General features: G+C 37.4%; 1 protein-coding gene across 10 annotated transcripts in view; it reads left to right on the top strand.

The window, feature by feature from the left end:
- nhsl1b (NHS-like 1b) overlaps nt 1-25,882 on the top strand; it is a 120,602-nt gene that overhangs the window by 70,607 nt on the left and 24,113 nt on the right. For 3 of the 10 annotated variants that reach the window (XM_077219889.1, XM_077219885.1, XM_077219896.1), the window contains exon 1: nt 1,618-2,077. The exons of the other annotated variants lie outside the window; for them this stretch is intronic. In XM_077219889.1, coding sequence (XP_077076004.1) covers nt 1,753-2,077 — 325 coding nt within the window. In that variant the 5' untranslated portion in view covers nt 1,618-1,752. Of the gene's footprint in view, nt 1-1,617; nt 2,078-25,882 lie in introns of those variants that run through there. 10 annotated transcript variants of the gene reach the window in all.

Genomic DNA, 25,882 nt, shown 5'->3' with positions numbered 1-25,882 from the left:
GGCAGATGTTAGGCTTAGTATAACAATATGTTGTGTATATCAATACTTGAATGGTTCACCAGGTTATTGTTGCCCAACCGTAATGCAGTTTAATATCCCATGCACCGCTAGAGGGTGCTGTTTCTCTCTTTGTCCTGTTCACTAAACTGTGATTGTCAGAGCTACGCAATTTCAGCAGTTTAGCAGCACCCAACACAATTCACTTTAATCAGATTGTATTTAGATTAGCACATGTGATTAAACGCTCATATTAAAAAACACTCAGTAGGACTGTATAGCAGTGAACTCAATCACTTCTGATAGCAGGAAGTCTGATTAGTTTTTTCTGAGTCTCTGACTGGAAATGTAATTTGAAGGAAATTGCTCTTTTTTTGGAAATGATCAATGCTGTTTATAAGGATCTTGTGGTTTAATGTGCAATTTAGACTAAATCTGGTATAGATAATATGTAATTCAGTGAAAGGCTATAGCTCTGTGTTCAACGTTTACCTTAAAGCCAATAGACATCAACCTGTTTCTGTGCTGGTGAGGTGCTTGTGCTTTTGCATTTAGGCTTAATTACCTGTAACATGAGGGCATCTGTGTGACTGTGTGTGTCTGTCTGATAATCTGGGTTAAGAGATTAACCCGAGATGAGTAAGAGGAGCCAAACACTGACCAAAACGATGGTGGGATAAAGAGGATGATGGTGCGCCCTCATTTGCATCCAGAGAGGTGGAGAGATCAGCAATAGCTTCACAACTGCGGTCTCTCACATAACCCAATATCAGATCCCCAAAAACTGTCTGAAGTAACACATGAAGATTTCTGTGTTAACAGCTTGAGATGTTTTCTAATTTATTAATTATTTTTTACTCTAACTGCCATTGCTTGAAACATCAGTTCTCCAACATCTGAAACTTTCTAAACTGTGATTCCCTGTATAGTTGTGAACTTTTTAGCTGGTTTTATTATTTAATTTTAATATTGTTTTAATATGTTATATTGTATTATATATAATTTTAAAAAGATAATTAACACTTTACAGTAAGGTTCCATTTGTTAACTAGTTTACAAAATTACAAAATGCTTCTAAAGCATTTATTAATTTTGATGTTAATTTACTAATACATCAGTAAAACCAAAGTTTTATCTGTTAATATTATTAAATGATCAGAGCAAACATGACCTAAAAATGCATTAACTAGTGGGACTTCATTGGAAAGTATTCCCTTAATATTTACTTAGCAGTTCTAAACATTTAAGAACATTTAAAAAGGTTACACAAAAAAACCCATCAATTTCCTTTTCTTTTTCTTTTTTAACAAAAATATATTTTTTGATACATTTTTAATTATGACTATCTAACATTTTAAACTTTCTAAATTGCGAATTCTTGATGTTGATGAAATTACAGAGTAGCAGAGAATTTATTTTTACGTTTTTTTGCTTGTTTTAAATACGCAACCCCGTGTAATCTGAAACTCTGCAGATTTGGGGCTTTTGTTTGCGCAAATCAATTCAATTCAAGCAGCCTCATTCAAGCAGACCAAAACAAAAGAGTGCGGAGAGGAGGAGAGGGGTTTGTCTTCTGGAGGTCCACTGAGAGTCCCTCATGTGCTGCAAAGATCATGCCCCCCTCCCCCTCCCAGGACTGAAGACAGGAGGGCAGGGGACAGATCTGAAGTTGGCGGATGAAGGGATTGGGTGAGAGGGAGGGGATGAAATCTAGGACCGCCCCCAGGACAGCTCCGGGCCTGAGGATCCTTCAGCATGCTGACATATGCTCAACACCTCTCTATCGTGCATGTGGTGGACAGCTGCTTTCAAGAGCGGGATGCCAACCTTTGCACCTGCAAGATGGGCAACACTCCACCCTCACAGCTCCAGTCTTCGGCCCTGGATCCAACCCAGACCCCCAGCAGCAGGAGCGAGTGCGGCATCAGACGCAGACTGCTGGCCTCGAAGGTCCATCAGAGACCCGAATCACTGTGGACCCCTAAACCAATGCTAAGAGTGGAGGGCAAAGGATCACAAGGGGACACACTCACACGCGCCCAGTCCTGTTGCAAGAGGAACTCTCTATCTTGCTTTCCCTGTGAGTATAAGGCAATGTTTGTATGGTTTTGAATGTTGTAATAGGTTGGCTAGTGTCATTCTAGAGAATTTAGTTGCTAGTTTAGTTTGATATGAATGGAAACGTCCAGATAACAGTCCAGTGACAACTTGACAGCACTAAATATGTGTTGAAAAGGTTATTTAAAGAGAGCTCATCCACGTTCCTTTGTGACTTTCTTTCTTTTGCAGAGCATAAAAGAAGATATTCTGAGAAATGTGAATACAAAAACTGATTAGGCAGCACTTTTTCTGAACTTTTAAAAGTCTTTGCTAGCACCATTTATGTTGCTTTCAGCGGATGTGCTTGCTTGTGTCAGAGCATGCCGCGTCCGCTGTCATCATCTTTGGTGTGACCGCTTTTGTCTGAGGCGTATGAGCCAATCGACGCACAGATTGTTCTGTTAAGACTTTGTGACCTTTGACCTTTCGAGATGTGACTGAATATCTTTGGCTTGACCCCATGGGGCCCCTTCTCTTCCTGTCCTTAATAAGGTTAGCTTCATTCACTCAATATCACGCAGAAGGCCATTTATTGATCTTTCATAGCATCACACATATGGACGGTTGGCCATTCATGATTTACCGATATATGCGATCAATGAGCGACTCTAAAGGTTATAGTAGGAAGTGTGCCGGAAAAGTCAAGCGCAAAAGGTGAGAGGCTGATCGATGTGGATGTATTCATGGTGTAGCTGTTTAAGCCCATTTCGAAGAGTCTTTAATCATGCATAGTGTTTAGTTGTCTAGATAGGCTCTTTAAACATATGTTTGCATGTATTGATTGTCTATAAAGAGTCATATCAGATGCTCAAATACAGTAGAATGATAAGAAACAGAAGAGATCTGACCCAGAGGCCCATGGGAACCCATGACAATAGGAAACAGCTGACTGATCTTTCCTGATTCTGATGGAGGGGACAGAACTGACCCAGATACAGCATCCCCATCACCTCACTTGAGTGTATTATTATCTGATGAAACCAGTGAAGGGGAGGAAAAGGAACGGAGAGGTGAAGAGGGGAACAATGAATGAGTATGAATGGGCTTCAGTTTGAAGAGGGAGGAGAAGGTGTGATAAAAAAGATGGAAATACTTTATAATGCAGGTTACAAAAAGGACAAAAAAAGGCTTTAAGGGAGATTTAAGACGTATTGTAGGATTGAAACGGTTTAGAGATAAATGGATATGCCAGTGACTACAGAAAAAAGTTTTGTTTGGAAAAAAAAGCTTTGAGCCATACATATTAGCTTCAACACAATACGTTATGCCTGTTTTCTGCATAGTGAATGATAATATGATCAAATCCCATAGACGTTAAAGTCACAATGAAATGGATGTAGCGATCTTTTTCTTGTGACGTAAATCCAAGTGTAACCGATTACTGAAAAGGAAAAAAATTAGGGTTTTGTTCTATGTAACAGCTGTTGATTGAATTTTCTGATGTGAGCATTGCACTCAAAAGTGGAGTCAGATGAACGCAAGCTTGCAGACGGGGGTTTAAGCAGATTAAATGATTGGAGAAGTCCTGCATACATCACCTGAGAGAAGTCTTTCATTGATTAAACATAACAACTTAAGGACAAAACATTCTTTAAAAATTAAACATGCACGGTTGAATTGCTCACAATAAGGTCTATAACATGCATTTAGAAAATACAAAAAAGCTGAATTTTATTTTAATGCAGACTTATATAAAGATGAGAATTTTGACATGGGCCATTAAGCATCCACCTAGTACCCACCCATAGGAACCTAGCTATTTATTTGGATAGGCTGCATAGCATCGCCCTCGCAACATCTTACATTTACGCATTTTGCAGACGCTTTTATCCAAAGCGACTTATATTGCATTTCAAGGTACACATTTACATTATTATCACTTCTTGCTTTCCCTGGGAATCAAACCCATGACCTTTGCGTTGCAAGTGCCAATGCTCTACTGTTTGAGCTACAGGAACTTTTGCACAGACAATAGTACAGAGACAATTGCACAGAGACAATTCTCTGTTGTGGCCTAATTGTTTCTTCTCAAGAAAGGTGCTCAGGGTCTGTAGAGTTTAGTTTTAAAGTTGCTCTGGGTTGCTCTAGTGTAATTGTAGAGCCTATGGTCTGAGCTAATGTATTGTGACAGCTCAAGATGCTCCATAGATCAGCTCTGCTTTGTGTTTAGCATACTACTTTCATGCCCTGCTGAATTAACAGTCTTAGTATATATAAGGGTAAACTCACACTCTATCCCTCTTTCCTCTCTTGCTTCTCTTTTGGCAGTTATTTTTCTTTCTTTCTCTGAATCTTGTATTGTTCTGTGACACTTGTCATGGATGAAGTAGGGTTACAGTATAAGACGCTGAGCAGGTGTTTCACAGATCTCTGCTAAGCTGAGCTCAGGCAGTGTGGCCAGTGGTTGGTCAATTGTTCTGTATATCCTCTCAGGGGACTGACAGAAACTGGCAGGAGTAGACACTGAATAATGAGACATGTTTAAAGAAATTCATTTCTCAAAGGAGTTGGAAATCTGAGCCAAAAATGCATTGTTGGCAGAAGCGATGAGAAAATCATAGAAGATGGATACCCTGGAGAATCTGAGAGACTGGTGTACAGTAGATAGTCAAAGCAAATTACTGTCCATAAAATGTTACAGAGTAGGGCTGGGTGCTAAAACGCTAACAATAATTAGCAAATATAATTTTCCTCGATACAGTTGTAACAAAAGTTTGATAAAAGCTGAACGAAACAGCACCGCGCCACACTGACCATTTATCTGCTTGGCTCAAACGGCAGCACAGCGCGAGTTTACTCGCTGATCAGTCTCCATCACAAGACCACTAATGAGATCCAGTGGGAAGCACTCAAATTCCGTGAAGAACACTTATGTCTCTGAGATTCAAACTAGTTTAAACCAGATAAAACTGCGCCGACATTCTGAACAGCACTGACAAACAGGAGAAACATTGTGACATGAACGATCCAGTTAGAAGGCTTTTCAATCTTCAAATCACCATCATTTACCATGGATTTACTGTAGTAACACTCACTGGTCGGCCCACAGCGTCTCACCGGGAAAACTCTCGGTGCACCAGATGGCCAGTCCACACCTGAACTGCACCATGGTATTATTGCAGAAATGTGGTATATTCATATTGAATTTCATTATATTATTAATGTAGACATGTATTAAAGGAGTAATGGAATATGATTACAATATAGTTGTTAAGCTATAGCATTTGTATTTATTCAAAAAATGTAGGCTATGGTTTTTAATAACAAAAACCATTTAGTTACATTTTACCATGGTAGTGAGGTGTAAAAAAGTAGAATCCTAACTCAGGAAGAATATTTGACCTTATGAGGTAATTCAATTTTTACAATGTTAATGTTTTTATTAATGAACATAAATGTACATCTGCATCCTAACTCAAGCTGCTTCTACTGTCAACTCATGCTACTGTCAAGAGACAAACTGTTTTCTAAGAGACAAACTGTTTTCTAAGAGACAAAACACATAATATTATTAATATTGCAGCCAGCACTGCAAACTGTGCCGAATAATATTCTACCTCAGATTTGTGAGATGTTCTCCAGTGTTTGTCATATTCTGACAATAAAGAGTAGTTTAAACACCATTTAACTTTCTGGATTCACTCAGCATCAAAAATCTACCTTTGAACTTAAAATACAGATTTGTCATTTATCGTGACAATTATCGATATCGACTGACATGAAAATGTTTATTGTGATAATTGTTTGGGCCATATCGCCTAGCCCTATTACAGAGGTACCAGGAGTATCTAGGCCACCAATTCAAATTTACAGTCATCATCTGGTTCCTGGTGGATGATTATGATGGTGAATGAGTACCTGGATTTATCCAGCGTTTGTCCGTTAAGCATTGTTTGAGACTCCAATATAAGAGGATGTATTGGCATCATTAGCGTGCTCATCCCGGCCCCAGCGGCCACCTCAGGGCAGATTAAGGATGACTGACTGCCCTGATGATCATCAGACCCCTGCTTAAGGAGGCCAAAGTTATTTTGGTCCGTTGCTATTGTTTGCAGAGGTCCTTGTATCCTTAATCCCAGTGAGGAATTGTGGGTAGCCTTAGCCCCTTGCTGTGAATTGTGAATACAAAAGGCTTCGTCTTTACCCTGCCTAACTAACTCTTACAGTTCAGTTCTGCAGCATGACAATGGCACTTTGTTAATCGACGAATCCCCTCAGGCATGCACATTTAACCCCTGCTGATGGCAGGACTGGGATAAAAGAAACCTCATTGCTTATGTTACCATTCCTTAAAGACAGGTGGATTTTCTTACTTCTTTCCTCTTTTCATCTCCCCCTCTTTCTGTCCCATTGCCTTTCTCTCTTTCTGTCCCATTGCTTTTCTCCCTTTCTGTCTTTCTCCCATCCCCACCTCTTTCAACATATGTTACCCTCCCTCATTAAGAGTAGGGGTGGAGCTACTCAACTGTAAAGGAGTGTCACTGTGTGAGGTCAGTGTCCTGTGTTTTTTGAGGAGGACTGAGAGCTGTCAATCATTGTGGAAGGCGGCTGCTTTTGTTTTTAGATGACATGAGTTTCTTGATTGTTAGTGGTACTTACATACTTAGGGTTGCAACAAACTCTAACCCCAAGTATTAAACACTGTGTCTATGGCCATGAATGATACCTAAAATTGTATGACTTGTTGAGGTGAGAGATATGATTTTTATACATTGGACAATAAACAGGGCAAAACGACAGGTCACCACTAACAATTAAGAAACCTCTATGGGTATCACTTCAATAGCCTTATAAGTGGGCTAATATATATATATATATATATATATATATATTTATAAGGGATGCTAACCGATGACCGTTTGACCGATGGTTGACCGTCTCAACGTTAACCGATCAAAGTTGTCGGTAGTCGGTTAAAAAAAAGTGATCTCTAAATTAGGCTATTATAGACAGTGGACTAAATGCTACTACAGTTAGCCATCTCATTCCAATATATTTTTGTGTGAAGTGAACAAATCCCTCACACTCAATTTTTCATAACTCGCCTGTTTGTACTTAATAAACCAATAAAAACATTTGGTGCGAGGTCACAGCGTTTGGGTTCGCGCTCACAAGGTTTGCGAAAAGTAAAGGCTACAGGCTAAAACACTGGAGATTAGAGCCAGGGCAGACGACAGGATGAAGCGTGCAAAGAAAAGTAGTGTGTGGGACCATTTCACCAAAAAGAATGACACAGTAAGTTGCAACTTGTGTGATACAGTGCTTAAATACAGTAGTAATACTCTAGAAATACATTACATCTACATTTCAGTGGTAACAGATAAGGTGATGATGATGTTCATCTTTCTTTATTATTGTTAGCACTACCTCAAACTAAAGTGGCGTCTCTTCGGAGCTGTCATTTTCTTAAATGAGCCGCTGCAATGTTTCAATGAGCTTCTAACGCTAGACTAACGCCTTTATTTTCAACGCGATCACCTTGTACCCAAACAATTTCAAAACTAAGGAGCCATTTGTCCTCCGATTACATACAAGCTCCTCGGCGCCGCGTTTGCGGGACTCATGTTTCGCGCTGTTGGGGATTTAAAAAAAAGTGCCGTGAGTGGAAGCGCGGCGCCGGGGCAGTGTGTGTGTATGTATGTGTGTGTGTGTGTGTGTGTGTGTGTGTGAGCGGGAGGCAGAGAGAGATGCGACAGAGTTGCGAAATTGCAGGCGCGGCTCGAAATGGCTGTTATTTCAAATAGCGTGGCATATTTTAAACTAATCGGTTAACCGGTTTCAACCGGCTACTGAGGCTCGGTGGTCGGTCAAGAAAATTTTTAGTTTTTCGCCATCCCTAATATATATATATATATATATATATATATATATATATATATATATATTTTTTTTTTTTTTTTAATTATGTATAATGTGTCTCAAAAAAATGTAGATATAGCTTTGGTGTGTGTGTGTGTGTCTATTAAAATGTCCATATCGGTGCCATTTCTTAAAAACACAAAACAAAAAGTAAATATGGATTTACATTGATAACTATGAAATAGAGTATCATAGAGACTTAAGGGAAGGCTCTTTTGACTTGGCCACCATCTTCAAAAGCCCTAGGAACATCCAGAAGACCCTAGCTACTGCAAAAGTTACCTGGTGTTACTTTAAGTCTATGTGATACTCTATTTCATAGTTTTCAATCTAAATCCATGTTTTCTTTTTTCTTTTTCTTTTTTTAAGAAATGGCACCGATATGGATATTTTTGGGTGAACTAACTCCTTTCAGTTGTAAATCTAAATGTTTGAGTGGTCTATTCATCACAGGTCAGGCTCTCCAGTCACATGCACTGTATCTGTAATGGGTCCTAAATTAATTAACTTTAGAGAGCATTTTCATGTGGCTCTTTGTATAGTGTGTTGGTTGAGGTTGACAGGAGGTCACTACGGTCATGTTGAGACTAGAATGTAATTTTGTGTGTGTGTGTGTGTGCGTGCGTGCGTGTGAGATTAAAAAATGGCTCACTCCTGGCCTGCTCTGCATACACTTCTGTCACATTAGTGCCTCTCCATCATGGTAAAACTGAGTCTAACTGAGTCTTTCGGGCTTGTTTGGTTTAGTTTAGGTAATTAGGTTTTAGTTTAGGTTTAGCTGTTCCATCATGGCAGCTGTAATTAAATTTTGGTTGACGGATTAATCGCTTTAGGGGATTGAGGGTTAAGACTAGTTTTATTTAGTGCTGGACATCAGGTGTTTGCAGAGTAGAAATAGAGAAGAAACAAATTATAGATTTGGAGTTAAAGTGATTTCCAGGCATAGAAGAATTCTTGGGAATTAATAAAATCTTAAAAAGTGATTGGAAAATCATTGATCAAAATGTGTGGCCAGTACTGTTATCCTATGTTTATTGATCACATTTTTTATTGCCTTGCTAACCTAAACGTTGTTGTCAATTCAAAATTATTGTGTAAAAATTGTGAGACTGATTTGTGATCATATTAAAAATATTTGTTAGATCTGGTTGGGGAAAAAAATCAGTAATGTTTTGCAGCAAATGTATATGAATTAATTAGCTTGTATGGAGTTACATTGCAGCCATATAATTTCTTGATGAAAAACTGAACAAATCACTTGTTGTAAATTGTAAAAACGTGTGTGTGTTTTACACATACATATAACATATACATACATACATATATATATATATATATATATATATATATATATATATACATACATATAACATATACAAACATATTAAATGGGTCAGTGCCCATGCCAGCAGCCAAACTCCTTATTGTTTTGCTCTGATCAGTGTTGTGGTTTTCTCCACAGATTAAGATACAAACACTGAGCCACACTGTTGTATCCATCTCTACCTGTATCTTATTTCAGGTCTGTTAGTCATCTCACAGCACACGAGCAGGGTGTCAGGTAATTAGGTTGCAGGTCATCTCTAAGCAGAGGGCTCAGATTCAGAGCATGAGGTCTGACAGGCACCACATTAATTGATCGGTTCCCAAAAGCCGTATCTCTTAAATGTGCTAAATGACAGACGAAAGGTCAACAGGGGTTAAAAGGCAGGGACAGACTACTTTCACCAACCATTAGAGATAATTAAAGTGAATTATTTTGGATCATTTATACAGGGAATGCCAGGCCAGCCCCCATGGCCATGGAAAACAAAACTGTTCTTTTTTACACTGATTTGTTAGTGTATCTGATTCAGTCTTCCATTATTCACTTTTCACTTTCCATTCAGCTCTAAGTTAGGTTGTATTACATTAAAAAGTCTCCAATTTATATGTCATGTGTTGAAGACACACACACACACACACACACACACACACCAGTAACAGGATTTGGACGCAGCAGGTGTTTGTGATCTTGAAGCGGATAGGTGAATCAACAGCAGCTGATTTAGCTTGAGCTCAATCTTTAATTAAGTCTCATTAAATCTGATAAATAGGTCTGCCAGTTGATCAGGATTTTATTCATCTGGCCACATAAAAGCTCTTTGGCTTTGTTCACACTGCACACAAATCAGATTTGTTTCTTATCTGTTCTTTAGGACTGATTGTTTGTACTGTTGAAGTCAGGTTTGTTCAGACGGTGTAGACACTTGCTGTGACCCAATTCAGGGGCTGCATCCTTTGAAGGTCGCGTCCTTCAAGTGCGCGGCTGACGCAGTCTTCAAAGGACGTACCGAGACTCGTTTTAAAAGGGAAAGTATAGTTGATTGCGTCACCGCGGCGTGATGAAGGCTGTCCCAATTCGAAGGCTCCTTCAAAATGTGGCCTGCAAATGCGTCCTTTTTTCCCGTGAATGCAGGATGCATCAGAATGATCCTGCGCAGCCTTCCCTACCCCAGAATTCATTGCGCGCCGGAGACGAAATTGCCAGATTACGCTTTTAAATGTAAGTATTGGATTTCAGTTTTATCGAGTAATACAATGTATCTAATGATAAAAATGAAAGAAAATTATATAATAACGGTAAAAATGTTGACTTGTATGTTACTAGAATGTGATTTTATATGGGCTGGTTTATACTCTTTAGACTTTATTATGTACCCTACATAAAGTGACCATGGTAAACATTTTTAGATTTAGTTTTTAGGCAGTTATAATTTTAAAAAGTCCAGGACAAATGTTACTGCCACTCATCACAATGGCTGTCACCAGTTGCTAGGCGACAAAAGCCAGACCGTCCCATTGAACAACTGCCTGGACACAGCTAGCAAAAATTTGTTAATGTGACAATAAATTTTGTTAATGTCATTTTCCAAATAACCAGTGGTGGAATGTAACAAAATACATTTACTCTGTATTTAAGTATAAATTTCAAGTACTTTAGATTGTTATTCAACTCCACTTCATCTCAGAGGCAAATATTGTACTTTTTCTGAAAAACTGACTTTTTACATGGATATTAGATTTTGATATTAGATATTAAAAAAAAATGAACAGTATATAATAGAAACACCAAAAAATATGTCTTCTAGTTCAGGGATAGGCAATGTTCGGACCTGCTGAGTTTAGCTCATAGGACAGTTTTGCATGTTAAAATAGTTTATGGTTTGATTTTTGAGTAGGCCTATGTGAGATAATATCATTTATTCTTCCCTTTTTCCTGAGTCAGCCCTGCAAACCTGTCTGTAGACAGTGGAAATATGCACTCATCTCAGATGATGTCCCGCCGGCAGAGGCTTAATTGTTGCGCCCGCTCCAGCAGCACCAGAATCTCCTTACTCGGCTCAATAAAAGTCTACAGAAAAATGTTGTCTTCATATCTGTTTTATGTATACTGTTAATTTAAATTTGTATTTTGTTTTTCTTATCTAAACGTAACTTATCTTGTAAACACTTGTAAAAAGTACTGTAAATAAAAATGTAGCCTATAGAACCCTTTATTTTGTTTCATTTACAAATTAATTTACTACAGAATAATTTATTTATTACATTTACAAGTTATAACTTGCAGTTACAAAAATAAAAAAATGCAAAGAAATGATTTTTTTGTTTCATTCACAAATTTTAATTCACATAACCAGTTTATTTCTCTACTAATCTGTCCATTCTCTCCCTGCTTCTCCTGTGATCTCCTCTCCTCTGTCTCTCTGAAACATGTCCTCCCTAAATATCTCGATCAGATCGTCCTCTCGGTCTCGTTTACTCTTGGCTGGTGCTGGTTCCTCGTTCTTTCCTTCGCGGCCTTGGAAAAGAAGGACGGTAGACAGGGTTGCCAGGTCTGTGCAACAAAAGTAGCATAAAAAGCCAATCGGCTTTCTCCACAGGAATCGGCATTCTCCACAGGATTTGTGAAAATTATAAATGTTTTGGGGTTTTTGGAGCAGCAAAATCGTACTTACAGGGGTGGAAATCAACCCGCGGAAAATAAGTTTACCCGCGGCAACAACTTAAAAGTACCCCAATTCCACAGTAAAACCACAGACTTGGCAACAGTAACGGTAGGCCGCATTCAAAGGATCCTTCGAATTGGGAAAGCCTTCGTCGCGCCGCTGTGATGCAATCAGCCTTCGCAGGATGCAGCCTCAGAATGGGGACACAGCTCTCATCTGATATATACATCAGTTGCTGTCAACTGTGAAAAATGTTTTGAATATGTCACAGAGCAACATGACATGGTCTATAAACTTAGTGTTTTAGTCCAAGCTTTAGTCCAACCATGCAAAGACCTTTGATCTTACTGTGGAATTACATATAGAGAATTGCATACAGAAAATTACTACACGGTGGGATTTTTGAATGCAAGTCTAAATGACTCGGTTCATATCAGCCTCTAATCGTTTGGCTCTGAACTGATGAGAGAGTTGTGGTCCTGTAAGGATGGAGAATAGGGAGGAGAGATTTCCACCATTCTATCACCGGCCAGAGTCAGAACTCCGTGACTCCTCAGAGTAGCCTAGAAATCTAGACGCATCCTAGCGTCAGCAAAAATGATTTTGCAGCAAGTGTAGTCTACCAACTCTCCGTTGACTTTCGAGCTGGAAAAAACAAAAGCCGGTCAGGCCAATCAGATCGTGTATAGAGTCGCGGGCGGGCTTAACATGATGACGACAGAGTTACAACAGTGAATAACTCTGTCGTCATCATGTTAAGCCCGCCCGCGACTCTATACACGATCTTATTGGCCTGACCGGTTTTTGAACTTGAAAACAAAGAATGGCTGCGGCTGCTGGCGAACAGCGGTCTTTCGATTCGGCTTTGGCCGCGACTGGAGGATTTGAAGTAAGAACAAAGAAAGGCTTTGCTCTGACTAGGTCACCTTCTTCGTTGCTCTGGTTGGTTGTAGCGCTGAAAGACAACCGTTTAACCGCCCCCTCGAAATGAGGCATGCCAATGGAGAGTTCCCAGACCTAACATCTTGATGTAGATTAGACCCTTTATGATTAGACCCATATGCCTAAACCCTTGACGAAGGGTTTAGGCAGTGAGAGTGTCAAAGATGTGAACAGAAGATGGGACGCTACTTGAGCTCTATTAAATGTTGCTCCCTTAATGCTGCTTGGTCTGCACAAATTCACAAGTATTGTTCTTATATACCGAAGATGAAATGAACACAGAGTGACTGCGCTGGAAACTTCACTTACAGTCATTTAGAGGAGAGTGAAAGTTAACTTAAAGTTTTGTTCAAACCTATTGTAACCACTAGATGGCGCTGATTATACAGTGTTTCACAGTCCTCTTGACACCTGCCATTGGAAAGGGTTTTTGCAAACATTTTAAACATAACATTAACTTTATTATTTATATTGTCATTAACATTGTCCAACATGTATTATTCAGTCTTTAAGTACTGTTTATTTATATACTTATACAGTTTATTTATATTTTGAATTATCTTTAAATTAAGATACAGTAATTTTATTACTTTTTTATTAGTTTCTGTTTAGATATATATTTTATGTAGCTTTAATTAAAATTTGTAGTTTTTATTTGTTTTATTTTTAGTACTTTTAATGCTTCAACTATGTACTGAATTCAGTGAAGAAGTTATTATAATTAGATCAACCTACTAACTAACAAATAAAATAAATACATACTGCTATTTGCATTCGGTGTTGCAAAGATGTACACCTATTTGGATACAGAGAATTGCTTTTGTTGTTAAAGAAAAATATGTGGGCCCTCTCGAAGGTAATCCCAGAAGCGTTTTAAAGTTCAATATTTTATCAGTGAATTACCCAGACTCCTTTGGGAGTCCTCAGAGGGAGAGGCAGGTTATAAAAGTGGTCTTAGGATCTATATGAAATGAACTCTCTTTTAACATCTCTGGTGCTTCATCATATTGATAGGCCACAGGAGAGGAGGAGGAGGGGAAGATTTGAGTGATTTTTCGAGCCCCTTCTTTCATCTTTCCCTGCATATTTCAGAGAGGACAGGTTTGTGGGATAGGATTACTGGATATACAAACCCCCTTTACACAGCCCCTCACCCTTGAGCTTGCACTTGAGGGTCTATTTGCCACTTAACAAATTAGTCTTTCCAAATCCAGATGCCTATTTGAATATTTTCTCTGCTTCAAGATAGGGATGCACCGATCCGATACTCAGCATCGGTATCGGCTCCGATACTGCCATTTTTGCCGGATCGGGTATCGGTCAGATGAGGCCGATCCAAATCCGATATTGTGCGTCTACTATTCTGTGTTATAGTTAACCCACAAAAGGCACAAATATTTGCCCCACAAAAGGCACAAAAACATTATAAAGCACCATAATGTTTTCGTGCACTATCTTATAAGTGTTCTGAAGCCATTATGTAGTATAATGTGAGATATAAATTAATATTTAAGTAATTAAATTCAAGATCACATAAACTTTTTCCCTCTGCTGCGGCTGTCAGTCATTCTCCATTCAGCATCAAACAGCGCGTCACGTTCGGGTACGACAGTCAACATGATGAAACTCTCTCCAAGATGATTCAATGTTAATATTATTATACTTGATCTGTAGATAAAGGTCTATGGTTTCGCATAAAACAACTTTATATTGCTGAACTTTATTGCTGTAACTAAATCATGTTACTTTCTACCGTGTGTCTGTTAGATCACAACACTGGAGTCAGAGCACTATCATTGTTCTTCACGCGCACAGTAACTGATGTTTAAAACTGTTAAAAGAAAAGGCTCAATAAACTATTGCATAGAGATAGATACTGTATAATACACTACGCATCAATATGTATTTCCTTTGTGCTTTGAACTTTTCAATGCGGACTCGACGTGCTGCGCGCTGTGACTCCGTGTTGCTTCAAGCGCATCATTCTGCGCTCGGGATGCGCATAAGCGCTTTGTGCCGCACTGTACTGGAGCCTTTTGCGCAATGAAGGATTATTAATAGCCTTTCTTGTTCTGTCCTATCTATCATATGTTGCTGCCTCATTAAACAGCTGTGCTATACATTTAAAACATGTCTCAAATTACATAGCCTAGGCTACTATAAAAAATTATCTTTTTGATTTTTGTTATCTTGTTTTTCATGAATGTATTTTACAACAATACGTATAAAGAGCAATGTGTAACGTTTTACAAGATTTAGTGTTACACTTATTGTCTCTTACTTGTTCCCCACTAAATGTTTTTTTTTTCACTAAATGTTCAGATTTTATACAATTATTGTGCACTCGTGATATTTCTAGACTAGATTTTACTGCTGAACTATCCACTAATCTAGTTTATAATAGCATTTTTGTCATATATTATGATCATATATTTTTTGGATTTGTTGTTTTTCTTTATAATGAAGTTGTCTGTATTAAGTAGATGGTGTTTAACTCACAAAAGAGTGATTATCAGTTCAACACACAGTTATTGAAATTCTACTTGATTTAAAAAAAAAAACTGCGCTGGTATCGGATTGGTATCGGTATCGGCCGATACTCAGAATTTTGGGATCGGATCGAATCGGTTTTGAAAAAGCGGTATCGTTGCATCCCTACTTCAAGATGGCTAAATGATAGAGAGTCGGACAGGCCAAATGATTAGCCTTGTCGGTAAATTAGCCTAAATTGTAACAATGGATAACTAAGCACTATGTGTTTTAATGTGCAGTGAAAATCTGCAGCACTATCATGGCAGCTGTCACGTGTGTCTTACTTATTAAAAGCTTGTTAATTTGCACATCCCCATGCTCATGCTTCCATTAAGAGTCTCTATGGACTGATCCGTAATTGTTATCTCTCCCAATTTTCCTCTAGATATGTGTGTCTACCTATGTCTGTGAATGTGTGTCTGTCTGTCTGTGTGTTAGTAATGCAGCATATTTATTCCCAGAATCCATGATCTCTCATGTTAATGACAAAAGGAATAGATTGGTGTCCCGTTGGTGCATCCTGGCATCATCACGTCCTGTTTCCACAGCAACAGCGACTCCATCTTCTTTCCTGAGGCTGAAGTCTCAGTGGAAATCGGCTGTTATATTCCTAATATTCTCCCTGCTTGTTCGTTTTTGTAAAGTTTTATCAGTTTGAAGTGTCCTATAAGAGCCCTGTTACTCCTGGCAAATTTATTTTGTTGTTCATCAAATCCCGGGATTTGTCCAGAATCTGATGAAGTTTGAACTCCGGATGTAGACTGTGACTTAATCATGCACCATTTCATCGACTTCCTGTCTATAGTGGCAAATATGGGTCATTTTGCTCCAGTACATTGGAATCACACATATTTACCCTCATCCCCAGAGATCCCCCCTCATCATGAAATCTAGCTCCATGCTGCTTATTGTCTCCTAATGAGGCCTAGCCATCCTGCAGCTCATTGCTTTTGACGCTGTTTATTTTGTCCCACCTTGGAGTCAGTTTGGTGAGCTTTGGCTATTGCGGAGCATTTTTTACCCCTTTGTTAAATTTAATTAATTAAAATAAGCAAAAATAACACGATTGTGTAATATTTTGTCACAACTTAATTTAATTGTGTTCAGTCAACTTAATATATTTAAAACTGAAGTTTACTTAATTAATTTGTGTGAAAACTACATGAATATTTTTTGTTGACAACTAACTGGGCAGTGGATCTGTAGTTCCCAGCATGCTTTGCAAGGGACTGCATTAGGAGGGTAAATTTAGGGATTAAAGTGTTATTTTATGTGTTTTTCAGTAAATGGAAATATGTTGTTAGTTAATGTTAGTATTTAATGTTCAGTTATGTTAGAAACTTAGAGGACTTTCTGTAATGTTTTTGAATTTTGTGGTTACCATTATGCAGAAGAGTGGCGACTACATGTGTTTAGGCTGTGTGCACTCATTATACACTACAAATGCATTAAACGTTACTCACAGACCTGCATAAGTCATATCTAATATTATTATATTAAAATTTGTTCTAATTAAATTGAACGTTAGTAGGTACTATCATTGGAACTAACTGTAGAGTCCAATTAGCTAAAATTATAATCTTGTTGATTTTAGGCAAGACAAAAATTAAATCTAGTTAACTTGTCAAAACTTTATCTAGTAGGAATGACACAATTATTTTAGTAGTCTTGACTAAATGAATTTAAGTTCATACAGCAAGATTACAACAAATCATTTCAAACAAATTAGATTTTGGTGGAAAAATGTAATTCAATGTTGTGCAAAAGTTTTCCTTAATTTAATTAAGTTGGTTCAACAGCTTATTTTTTTGAGTAGGTTAAATTCACCTTCTCTAGTACATTAATGAACCTTACCAACCCCTGATGACCCATTAATATGCTGCAGCTATACTGATAAACCTGAAAGTGAATACTTAAGGTGCCCTAAATATACACTACCATTCAAAAGGTTGGGGTCAGTAAGGTTTTTATAAATTAAATTAATACTTTTATTCAGCAAGGATGCATTAAATGGTTAAAAAGTGATAGTAGACATGTATATTCTTACAAAAGATTTATATTTCAAATAAATGCTGTTCTTTTGAGTTTTCTATTAATCAAAGAAAACTGAAAAATGTATAATATATTCCAAAAAAATATTAAGCATCACAACTGTTTTCACAATTGATCATAAAAATTTTCGTCTGAAGCTGATATGTAATTGCCGCTTCTCCGATGGCATATTTTAACGGTGTTCAGCTGATATGGTTTCTTGAATCTAAGTTATTTTAGTCTGTGCTGTATTCTGTTGATGCATGAACAAAACTTCAACTTAGTTTTAACTATTTGAGTGTTTTAATATATTATTTTCGGTTTCGTTTTTTTTGCCAAGTGCATCCTGAATTTTCGGTTTTGGCCCAGGATTTTAGTTTCGGTGCATCCCTAATCTTATATTTCTTTAACATCAACATCACTTTTATTTCAAAGAATACTCTTGATCTTTAATATGTTATTGAATTTGTCCCACATATCAAAGCAAATATCACATGTGCATTTGCAGGACGGTCTTTGTCTCAATCTTTAATTTAATCAGGATTAGACAGAACACACAACGTCTTGTCCACCCTGATGAATTCAATGAGCTGCATTAGAGGTTGATAATGTGATGAGACAAGCACACAGTCTCTGAAGCATCAAATTCACATACTATCCCCATGACCTTTTACATCCAGCATCTCCACCTATTGCATTTAATGCACAAAAGGCTTGAGACAAAGTCTGCTTTCCAATTATTTGACCTGTCTCTCAAATCCATATTGCAGAAGACTTAGTTAGACAGAGGTGTGTGTGCATGTCTGATATGTCCTGTGACGCCCCAGTGTGTGTGAGGTTCACTTGTTTCCATGCATTCTGCCTCATCTAATTCTCTGTTCAGTGCATTAGGGAAACAGAGAGCTTCGTGTACTTTGGCAGGTCATCGCAATGGAACATCTTCAGCTGATGAGGTGCCATGAGACTAGTGCTCAAACTGAAGCTTGTCTTCAGTAATGGCTCCCCTCAGACAGCTGCTGTACATGGGGTCCACAAATGCTAAACATGTTTATGCATTTGACAGATGTTTTAAAACATGCATTCCAAGAATGCATTTTTATTAGTATGTGTGGTCCCAGGGAGTCAAACCTATGCTCTATCAGTTGAGCTCCAGGAACCACAAAACATATACACTACTACTCAAAGGTTTGAGGTCAGTCAGATTTTCTTTTTTTGTTTTAAAGAAATTGATACTTTTATTCAACAAGGATGCATTGAATTGATCAAAAGTGGGAGTAAATACATTGAAAACGTTACGAAAAGATTTCTGTTTTAAAAAAAAATGCTGTTTTTTTAACTTTCTATTAATCAAAGAAAACTGAAAAATGTATCATTTTCAAATATAATCATCAAAGAATCTTGAAAAAATATTAAGCGGCACAACAGTTTTTAACGTGTAATAATAAGAAATGTTTCTTGAGCACCAAATCAGTAAATTAGAATGATTTGTGAAGGATCGTGTAACACTGAAGACTGGAGTAATGATGCTGAAAATTCAGCTTTGCATCTCAGTAAATAGAAAACATTTATTTTAAATTTGAATAATATTTCATAATATTTTATTAGTTTTTACTGTAATTACTTGACCAAATATGCAGCCTTGTTTGAGCATAATAAACTTCTTTCAAAAGTATTTCAAACATCTTACTGACCCAAACCTTTATCATGTTATTTACAAGTATGTCATGTTAAATGGGTTATTCCCTTTTAATAGTATTGAAACAGAAAGGCACAAATAAATTTCAGTCAGCCCTTAAATCTCCCCACAAAACAGACAGAATTACGGCTCTCACCATGTCTGAACAAAACAGCCTTAGTGTCCAAACAAATGTCTCTAACGGACCTAACTCCTCCGCTCAGAGAGAAACTCGCTGAAAAGACTTTGTGTGAGGGGGACACATTAACAGCTACCCGCCTGGTGTCCTGTAAAAAAGGCAACTTGCTGGCCATTGCACGCCTGTTTGTGTTTAGAAAACAGACTGTTGTTGGTCTTATTTATAGCCAGCTAGGGTGGTTATTCTCTTTTAGACAAGAAAACGGAAATGGAGGCCAAATATAACTGTTCCTGGGGTGCAGGAAGCTGATTTGACATTAGTTAAAGCAAAAATAAATCAATAAAAAATTCACACAATAGTAGGACTACATTTGGTTATTATTAGTAATCATTGGAATCCTTTTATTTTCTCCTGATAAAATAATTTCCTCTATCCCAGTTTAATATTATATGCAGATACAACTGTAAGCAAGTTGTTTTCTGGTAGTAAAATGTAATTATATATTTATTACATCTGGTTAATGATTATACATTATTCTTCTTACACTTTTTAAAAACTTTTGATAATTTTATATGAACATACATATAAGGTCTTTCCTCACAGAGACTCTTGTGAAGCTGGGAGGAGAAAATTGCACTTTTACCTACATCCTATAGGAGTTTCTCAGGAGTTTCCCCACACTAACTAGTGATCTGAACACATTTTCTGTGATTTTAAATTCAGAAAGAAGCCGACTCATCACTCGCAACAGCTAATGCTTTCCCCTCCTTTCTGATCTTCCCCCCTTTGAATTTTGTTTTACTGCATCTCTCTTTCATGCTCAGCTTTTCTCTGTTCTCACCAAGGTGTGGCTTTCTGAACGACTCCGCTTCAAAGGGAATGATTTTTCTTTTCTTTGTGCATCTCTGGTTTTTCTCCCTTCTTTTTTGTCAGAACTTTATTCATCTCATCAGTTCGGATGGCGTTTGTTGTCTATTGAAGGTTCTCCTCCCTCAGTTAGCTTGTACGTTATGTGTGCTTTATTCAGTCTAGCTTTAACCATTAGACGTTCATATTAATAAGTTTGTTCTCGTTGACGGTACAATAGCGGGGAATGCCTTCACTGAGAGGCCCAAGCCTATTATTCAACACAATGCTTGACCTTTTATACACACACATACTCTCTTGCAGACACGCTACGGCCAGACATGGCTCGAGTCTCCTTTTCAGGACACGACACAATACATCGCTACTCCTGCATGAACACAACTGGCTTGAGGAAACTTCACGCGGGATCGGTGGAGCGCTCTGTCTGGATGTTTCTGTCGTCCTAGCAGGCCATTCCTCTGTTAACAAGCCTTATCTGCAAATCAAACTAAATGCTAATAAGCACAGGCCTGATTTCAAACGCTTTCCAACCCTGCAGCCTTTTATTGCCCTTCTTTCAGAACCAAGTAGGCTATGTTTGTTTTTATGCAGATTTCTTTGTCTCATGTGTGGCGGTAGACAGTTGATAAGTGTTTTACTGCTACTGTGTCTCATAGTGAGTGATTGAGTGATTTGTTATGGGTAGATACAAAGTGTTTGGGGTCTGAAGCAAAAGCAGATTTACAGGGAGTGTGTGCGCATGTTTTGCATTAACAAAAGATTCCTCTTGACTCATGTTGATGACCTCATCAGCTTCAGGCCTCCACTGCGATTACTGAATTTTATTTATTTTTATTATTATTATATTTTTTTGTGTCTTCATAGTCATGCTCTCCCTATATTTAAATTCAAACTATTTTTATTATTTTACATATTTTTTTGCCAAAGTATTAATACTAATAGTAAATGATTTAATTGTTAACCTTAAATAATGCAGTATGCTATAAATAAAACAAGACAATTTAAATACAGAGAAAGTACCAGGAATGGTAATAATAACAATTAATATATATTTTTACTTATTTCAAATTTAAATTACATTTTCATTTACATTTATTATATTATTTATTATTAAAATAAATAGTATATATATATATATATATATATATATATAGAGAGAGAGAGAGAGAGAGAGAGAGAGAGAGAGAGAGAGAGAGAGAGAGAGAGAGAGAGAGAGTAATATAATGAACTAAAAAATACAAAAATAGTAATAAAATAGAAAAAAGGCATTAAAGGGGTGCTCCACCCAAAAATAATAATAAATTATTCTCTCAGTATTTACTTACAGACACAAACAAAGAAGTTTCGAAAAATAATCCACATTTGAGTATTTACACCGCTGCACAAACAACCGTCACTTCTTGCACGCTCACGACGTGCTTACATCGAGCTTAACAGAATCTTTTTTTGGATGAGAATCCCTTTAATGAACATTACAATTATTTTAGAGAAGAGATGTACAGACTGCTAGTAAATATGGTCGTCAGTGTCGTGATCTGAGCATGTGTATCTCACAGTGTGTAGTTTCTCTAGCTCTTTCTCTTGCTTTCTTTCTATAGCGGCCCAGTGATTGCTGAAGTTGCAGGTCAGTCATTAAAACAAGGTAGACAAAAGTTAGAAATGAGAGAAATGAATGTGTATAACTGTTAGTCTCTTGAGAGTTGTTTGATTTTGTGTCAGAGGTGTAGTGGGAAAGTGGCCCTGTATCATTAAGACTGACCTTGAAGGGAAGAAAACAATCTTTCTAGCTAACCTGCAATTATATATGGATTTATGTGCATTTGCTCTTATGCTTAATCTCTAACTTCTCTGAAATCCTGATGCTGCATTAATTAATTCTGTTTTCATGCCATGACACTTATTTGTGGATCAAATAAGGTTTCATAGCCTGCAAAAAAACATAAGACCCCAACTTTCCCTCTTTGCTCCAAACTACCTAACTGCAGATTGAAAATGCAGAATATTTGTATTAGTTGTAGCAGAGTATCAGTGACAGCTGTGTTTGTGTTCAGAATGTGAGAGCTGACCTCAGTAAACTGAACAAACACTCTGAACAGGTTCAGTGCTGGCATGAGGTCTCCTCGTACCTGCCACACACTCTCTGTTTCTCTTTTTCTAAGATAAATCAGACAAATGCTTTTAAGATCAGACCAGCAAGCCCACAGGACAGGGTTTAAGGGGAAAGAAGAGGAAAAATCAATAGGGATTACGTTAATAAGCACCAAAAGTAATGGCAGGAGAGTGAATGAGAAATGGGGGAGGATAGAAGTTTTTGAGAGGACAGAGAAAAGGAGAGAAGGGCAAGATAAGAGATGAACAGTGTTACGCATTACAAGTAACGCAAGTTATGTAATCTGATTTTTTTCTCTAGAAACTAGCAAAAGTAATGCATTGCTTTTAGGGCTGCAACTAACGATTATTTTGATAATCGATTAATCGGACGATTATTTTTTTCGATTAATCGATTAATCGGATAGAAATTAAATTAGATTTTTTTTATTATAACTAAATAAAACCGTAAATCAGGGTATTTATGTGTAAAAGTGTACTTTAAAAAGTGCAAAAGCCACACATTGAGTTTTACTAATATCAATATTTGCATTGTTTTTAATGATAATTGCTGATGGCAAGTTGACAAACATGATTATTGTTAAAAAAATGATATCCAACATATTATGTTTTAACACAATTTTTGTTAAAACAAATTTACACAGACATGTTGTTCAGATGTGAATATCTGAACTAAAAACAAACCAAAAACATCTAAAATATATAATTCATTTAATTTTTATTTAAAATTAATTATATATAAGGAATATAAGGATAAAGAATATAATATATATTATATATAATATATAAAAGAATAATATAAGGATAAATTGATTAAATAAATATAGAAAGACTGAAAACAATTGTGTGAACGTAGAGCCGCAGTAGATCGCGTTTGAAAAACAATTAAAACTTAGTAGACAAATGCTATAAAAAGAGAACGGAATGGAGGTAACGTTACCCAGCAAGCTAACAGGCTTGAGTAAAGGACAGGAGAAATTATGCATTACACAAGCATTCGCTGAAAACCACTGAGTACAGTGACTAAAAAACAATATTTTACTGCTGCTGTTATTAACTGCCTTTATATTTAGTGCTTCGCTTTGTAAAGACCGTTTTAATTTAACCTATTTCTGCGGTAGCGCTATTTTAATCCATCACTTACGTTGCGAGCGAACTGATTGCGCAACCTGATGCTCGAGACAAAATACAGACATCCCAAGATCCCGGAAGTCCCGGGAGTCTCCCGCATATTGATTGCGGCTCCCTGATGCCCGCGAATTAGTTCAAACTCCCGAAATCTAGAGCGCGCAAGCAAGAGCGCGCATGCGAGACAGAAGAGACTGCTCCAAACCGTGTAGCGCGCGCGCTCGGCAGAGCGCCTGAGGGAGAGAGACCTTGCGTGTGTGTGCGTACCAGTAAACGCTCCCCGTGACGTAAGCAGACCAACTAATCGATAATGACATTCGTTGACAACGATTTTCATAATCGATTATAATCGATTTTATCGATTAGTTGTTGCAGCCCTAATTGCATTTAAATTTACAACAAAATATCAAAAATAATAAAGTTACTTTTTCAAACAAGTAATGCAACTTACTTTTTTTTTCCTGTTTTTTGACTTTCACCTCTCCTGTCTCCAAGTTTGGAGAAATTGGCAATGGCGTTGAACATGACGTTATTGTAGTTCTAGACTAAATATGAAAAATCTTTATTCATCTCACTTGCACAAGAATAGATTAAGTATTCCTCAAAATAAATAAAATCAAAATGCAAAATTAGGATATTATGCAAACCTGCAATAATTGAATATGTTAAATAACACCATTATACTTTATTTATTTAATCTTACTTTATAAACCAATGTCTTTGCTGCTGACCTTCAATAATCTAATTCAACCATACCAATAAGCAAGTGTTTTTTAAAACATACATTTGCATTTCCTTCAGCCTGAGACTCCATTTCACTCTTTATGTGAAAGGGCCATTTGCCAAAAAATATATAATTATATTCTAAAGTCGTAGATTGAAAATAAAAGTTGAATTGACGTTAATATGAATGTCATTAATCAAGTCGCATATTTGATTAGTGGCCTAAAATAGTACTGAATCCTGAATGCTTCTTATTTTTTTTGTTTTAAATGTATCAAAATCTTAAAACTTTTGATTAATGCCAAATTTTAAATAAGATTTTTTTATTATTATTATTATTATTATACAGAGTTGAATTGAAAAATTAATATAGATGTCACAAATTAGCATATTTGATTAGTAGCCCAAAATAGTGCTGAATCCTGAATGCTAATTTATTTTATATCAGTATTTTAGTTTTAAATTTTTCAAAACATTAAAACTTTTTGTTTATGTCAAGATTAAAATAAATAAATAAAAGATTTTCATTTGCTCTCACACTTTTTGACCTTTCTGTATGATGGTCCATTTTGAGTTTTCTCCTGTGATGATGATTTTCACCTTTCACAATTGCAGGAAATGGTTTGAGAAAGCATACGTGTTTGTGCGTGTGAAGAGGGAGGGATATGACAACTGCTCCATTACAAATACACACACGTAATGTGGGTCTATCAGATGCAGAGAGCCCAGACCAAGTGTGAAAAGTGTAATAGATTCAAGCACTCTGATTGGCAGTTCAGCTTCATCCGAGAATCTCATGAATAGATTTCTGACACTTAGCGAACATGCCTCACATCTGAATGCGGGAAACAAACTTTTGTGCAATTATCATACATTTGCCATTTCTTTTAAAGTGACTAGCCATGAGGTATGTCACACTGTGCGCATAGTCGGATACATAAACACACACACACACACACACACACACACACACACACACACACACACACACACAGATAGACAGTCTGAAATGACTGTAATCCTGCAGTGACAGGCCGAGATGTTGAGCCGTCTGTGGTGTGAGACCAGAACAATGTCGTGTTAATTACTGCAGCCGGCGTGAGCTACATAATCCTGATACTGTACACGCGCCAGACAGCATGGACACAGCGAGTCTGGAATACACACAAATGCACGTGTAGATAGAATAGGATCGAGAGGAAGAGGCCGGATATGGGCTGTATGCAGAGAAAAGCCTTACTGTGTGAATTTGGCAGTGAGTAAAAGAGAGCAGCACACACTTGTTTCCTCTTTTAGATTCACTTGTTACACATTGAAAAAAGCATGTTAACCAGCAAATATAAGCAAGTAAAGATAAGAAATGGCTTAGTGTGAGTTTGGCTTGTTGTGGGTGTGATTGGGATATTTTAGAGGGGGAGGGGTGTTCAGTGCATTACCTCCTCTAGTTCAGTAATCATTTGCAACTCCATTCAGGTCCAAATTCACCCACCCTTCATCCCCCTTCCATTCAGATCCCTCTGCACCCCCTCATAATGAAAAGAAACAGGGTCATGGTGTGTGTGCGCATGTAGACAATGAGGCAGATTGTCTGTGTGATCTATATTCCAGTGGTCTAGATTCAGTGGCTGTGTGCTAACACGGCAAGCCGGCTTATCAGTGGGAGACCCGTTCCTTCTGTCCTCCAGAGAAGACCGAGACGGATGCGCACATATGTGAATGACGAAAGAATGAACACACATGCCTGGTTACAACAGATGAAAGCAAGTACCAGGGTCCGAAGTGAGAGTTTTA

This window comes from Siphateles boraxobius, unplaced genomic scaffold, assembly GCF_051911475.1.
Source record: "Siphateles boraxobius isolate OS27281-9 unplaced genomic scaffold, OSU_SipBor_1 8, whole genome shotgun sequence".
NCBI lineage: Eukaryota > Metazoa > Chordata > Actinopteri > Cypriniformes > Leuciscidae > Siphateles > Siphateles boraxobius.
Note: the sequence above shows the minus strand (reverse complement) of the source record. Positions and strands in the feature narration are given on the sequence as shown.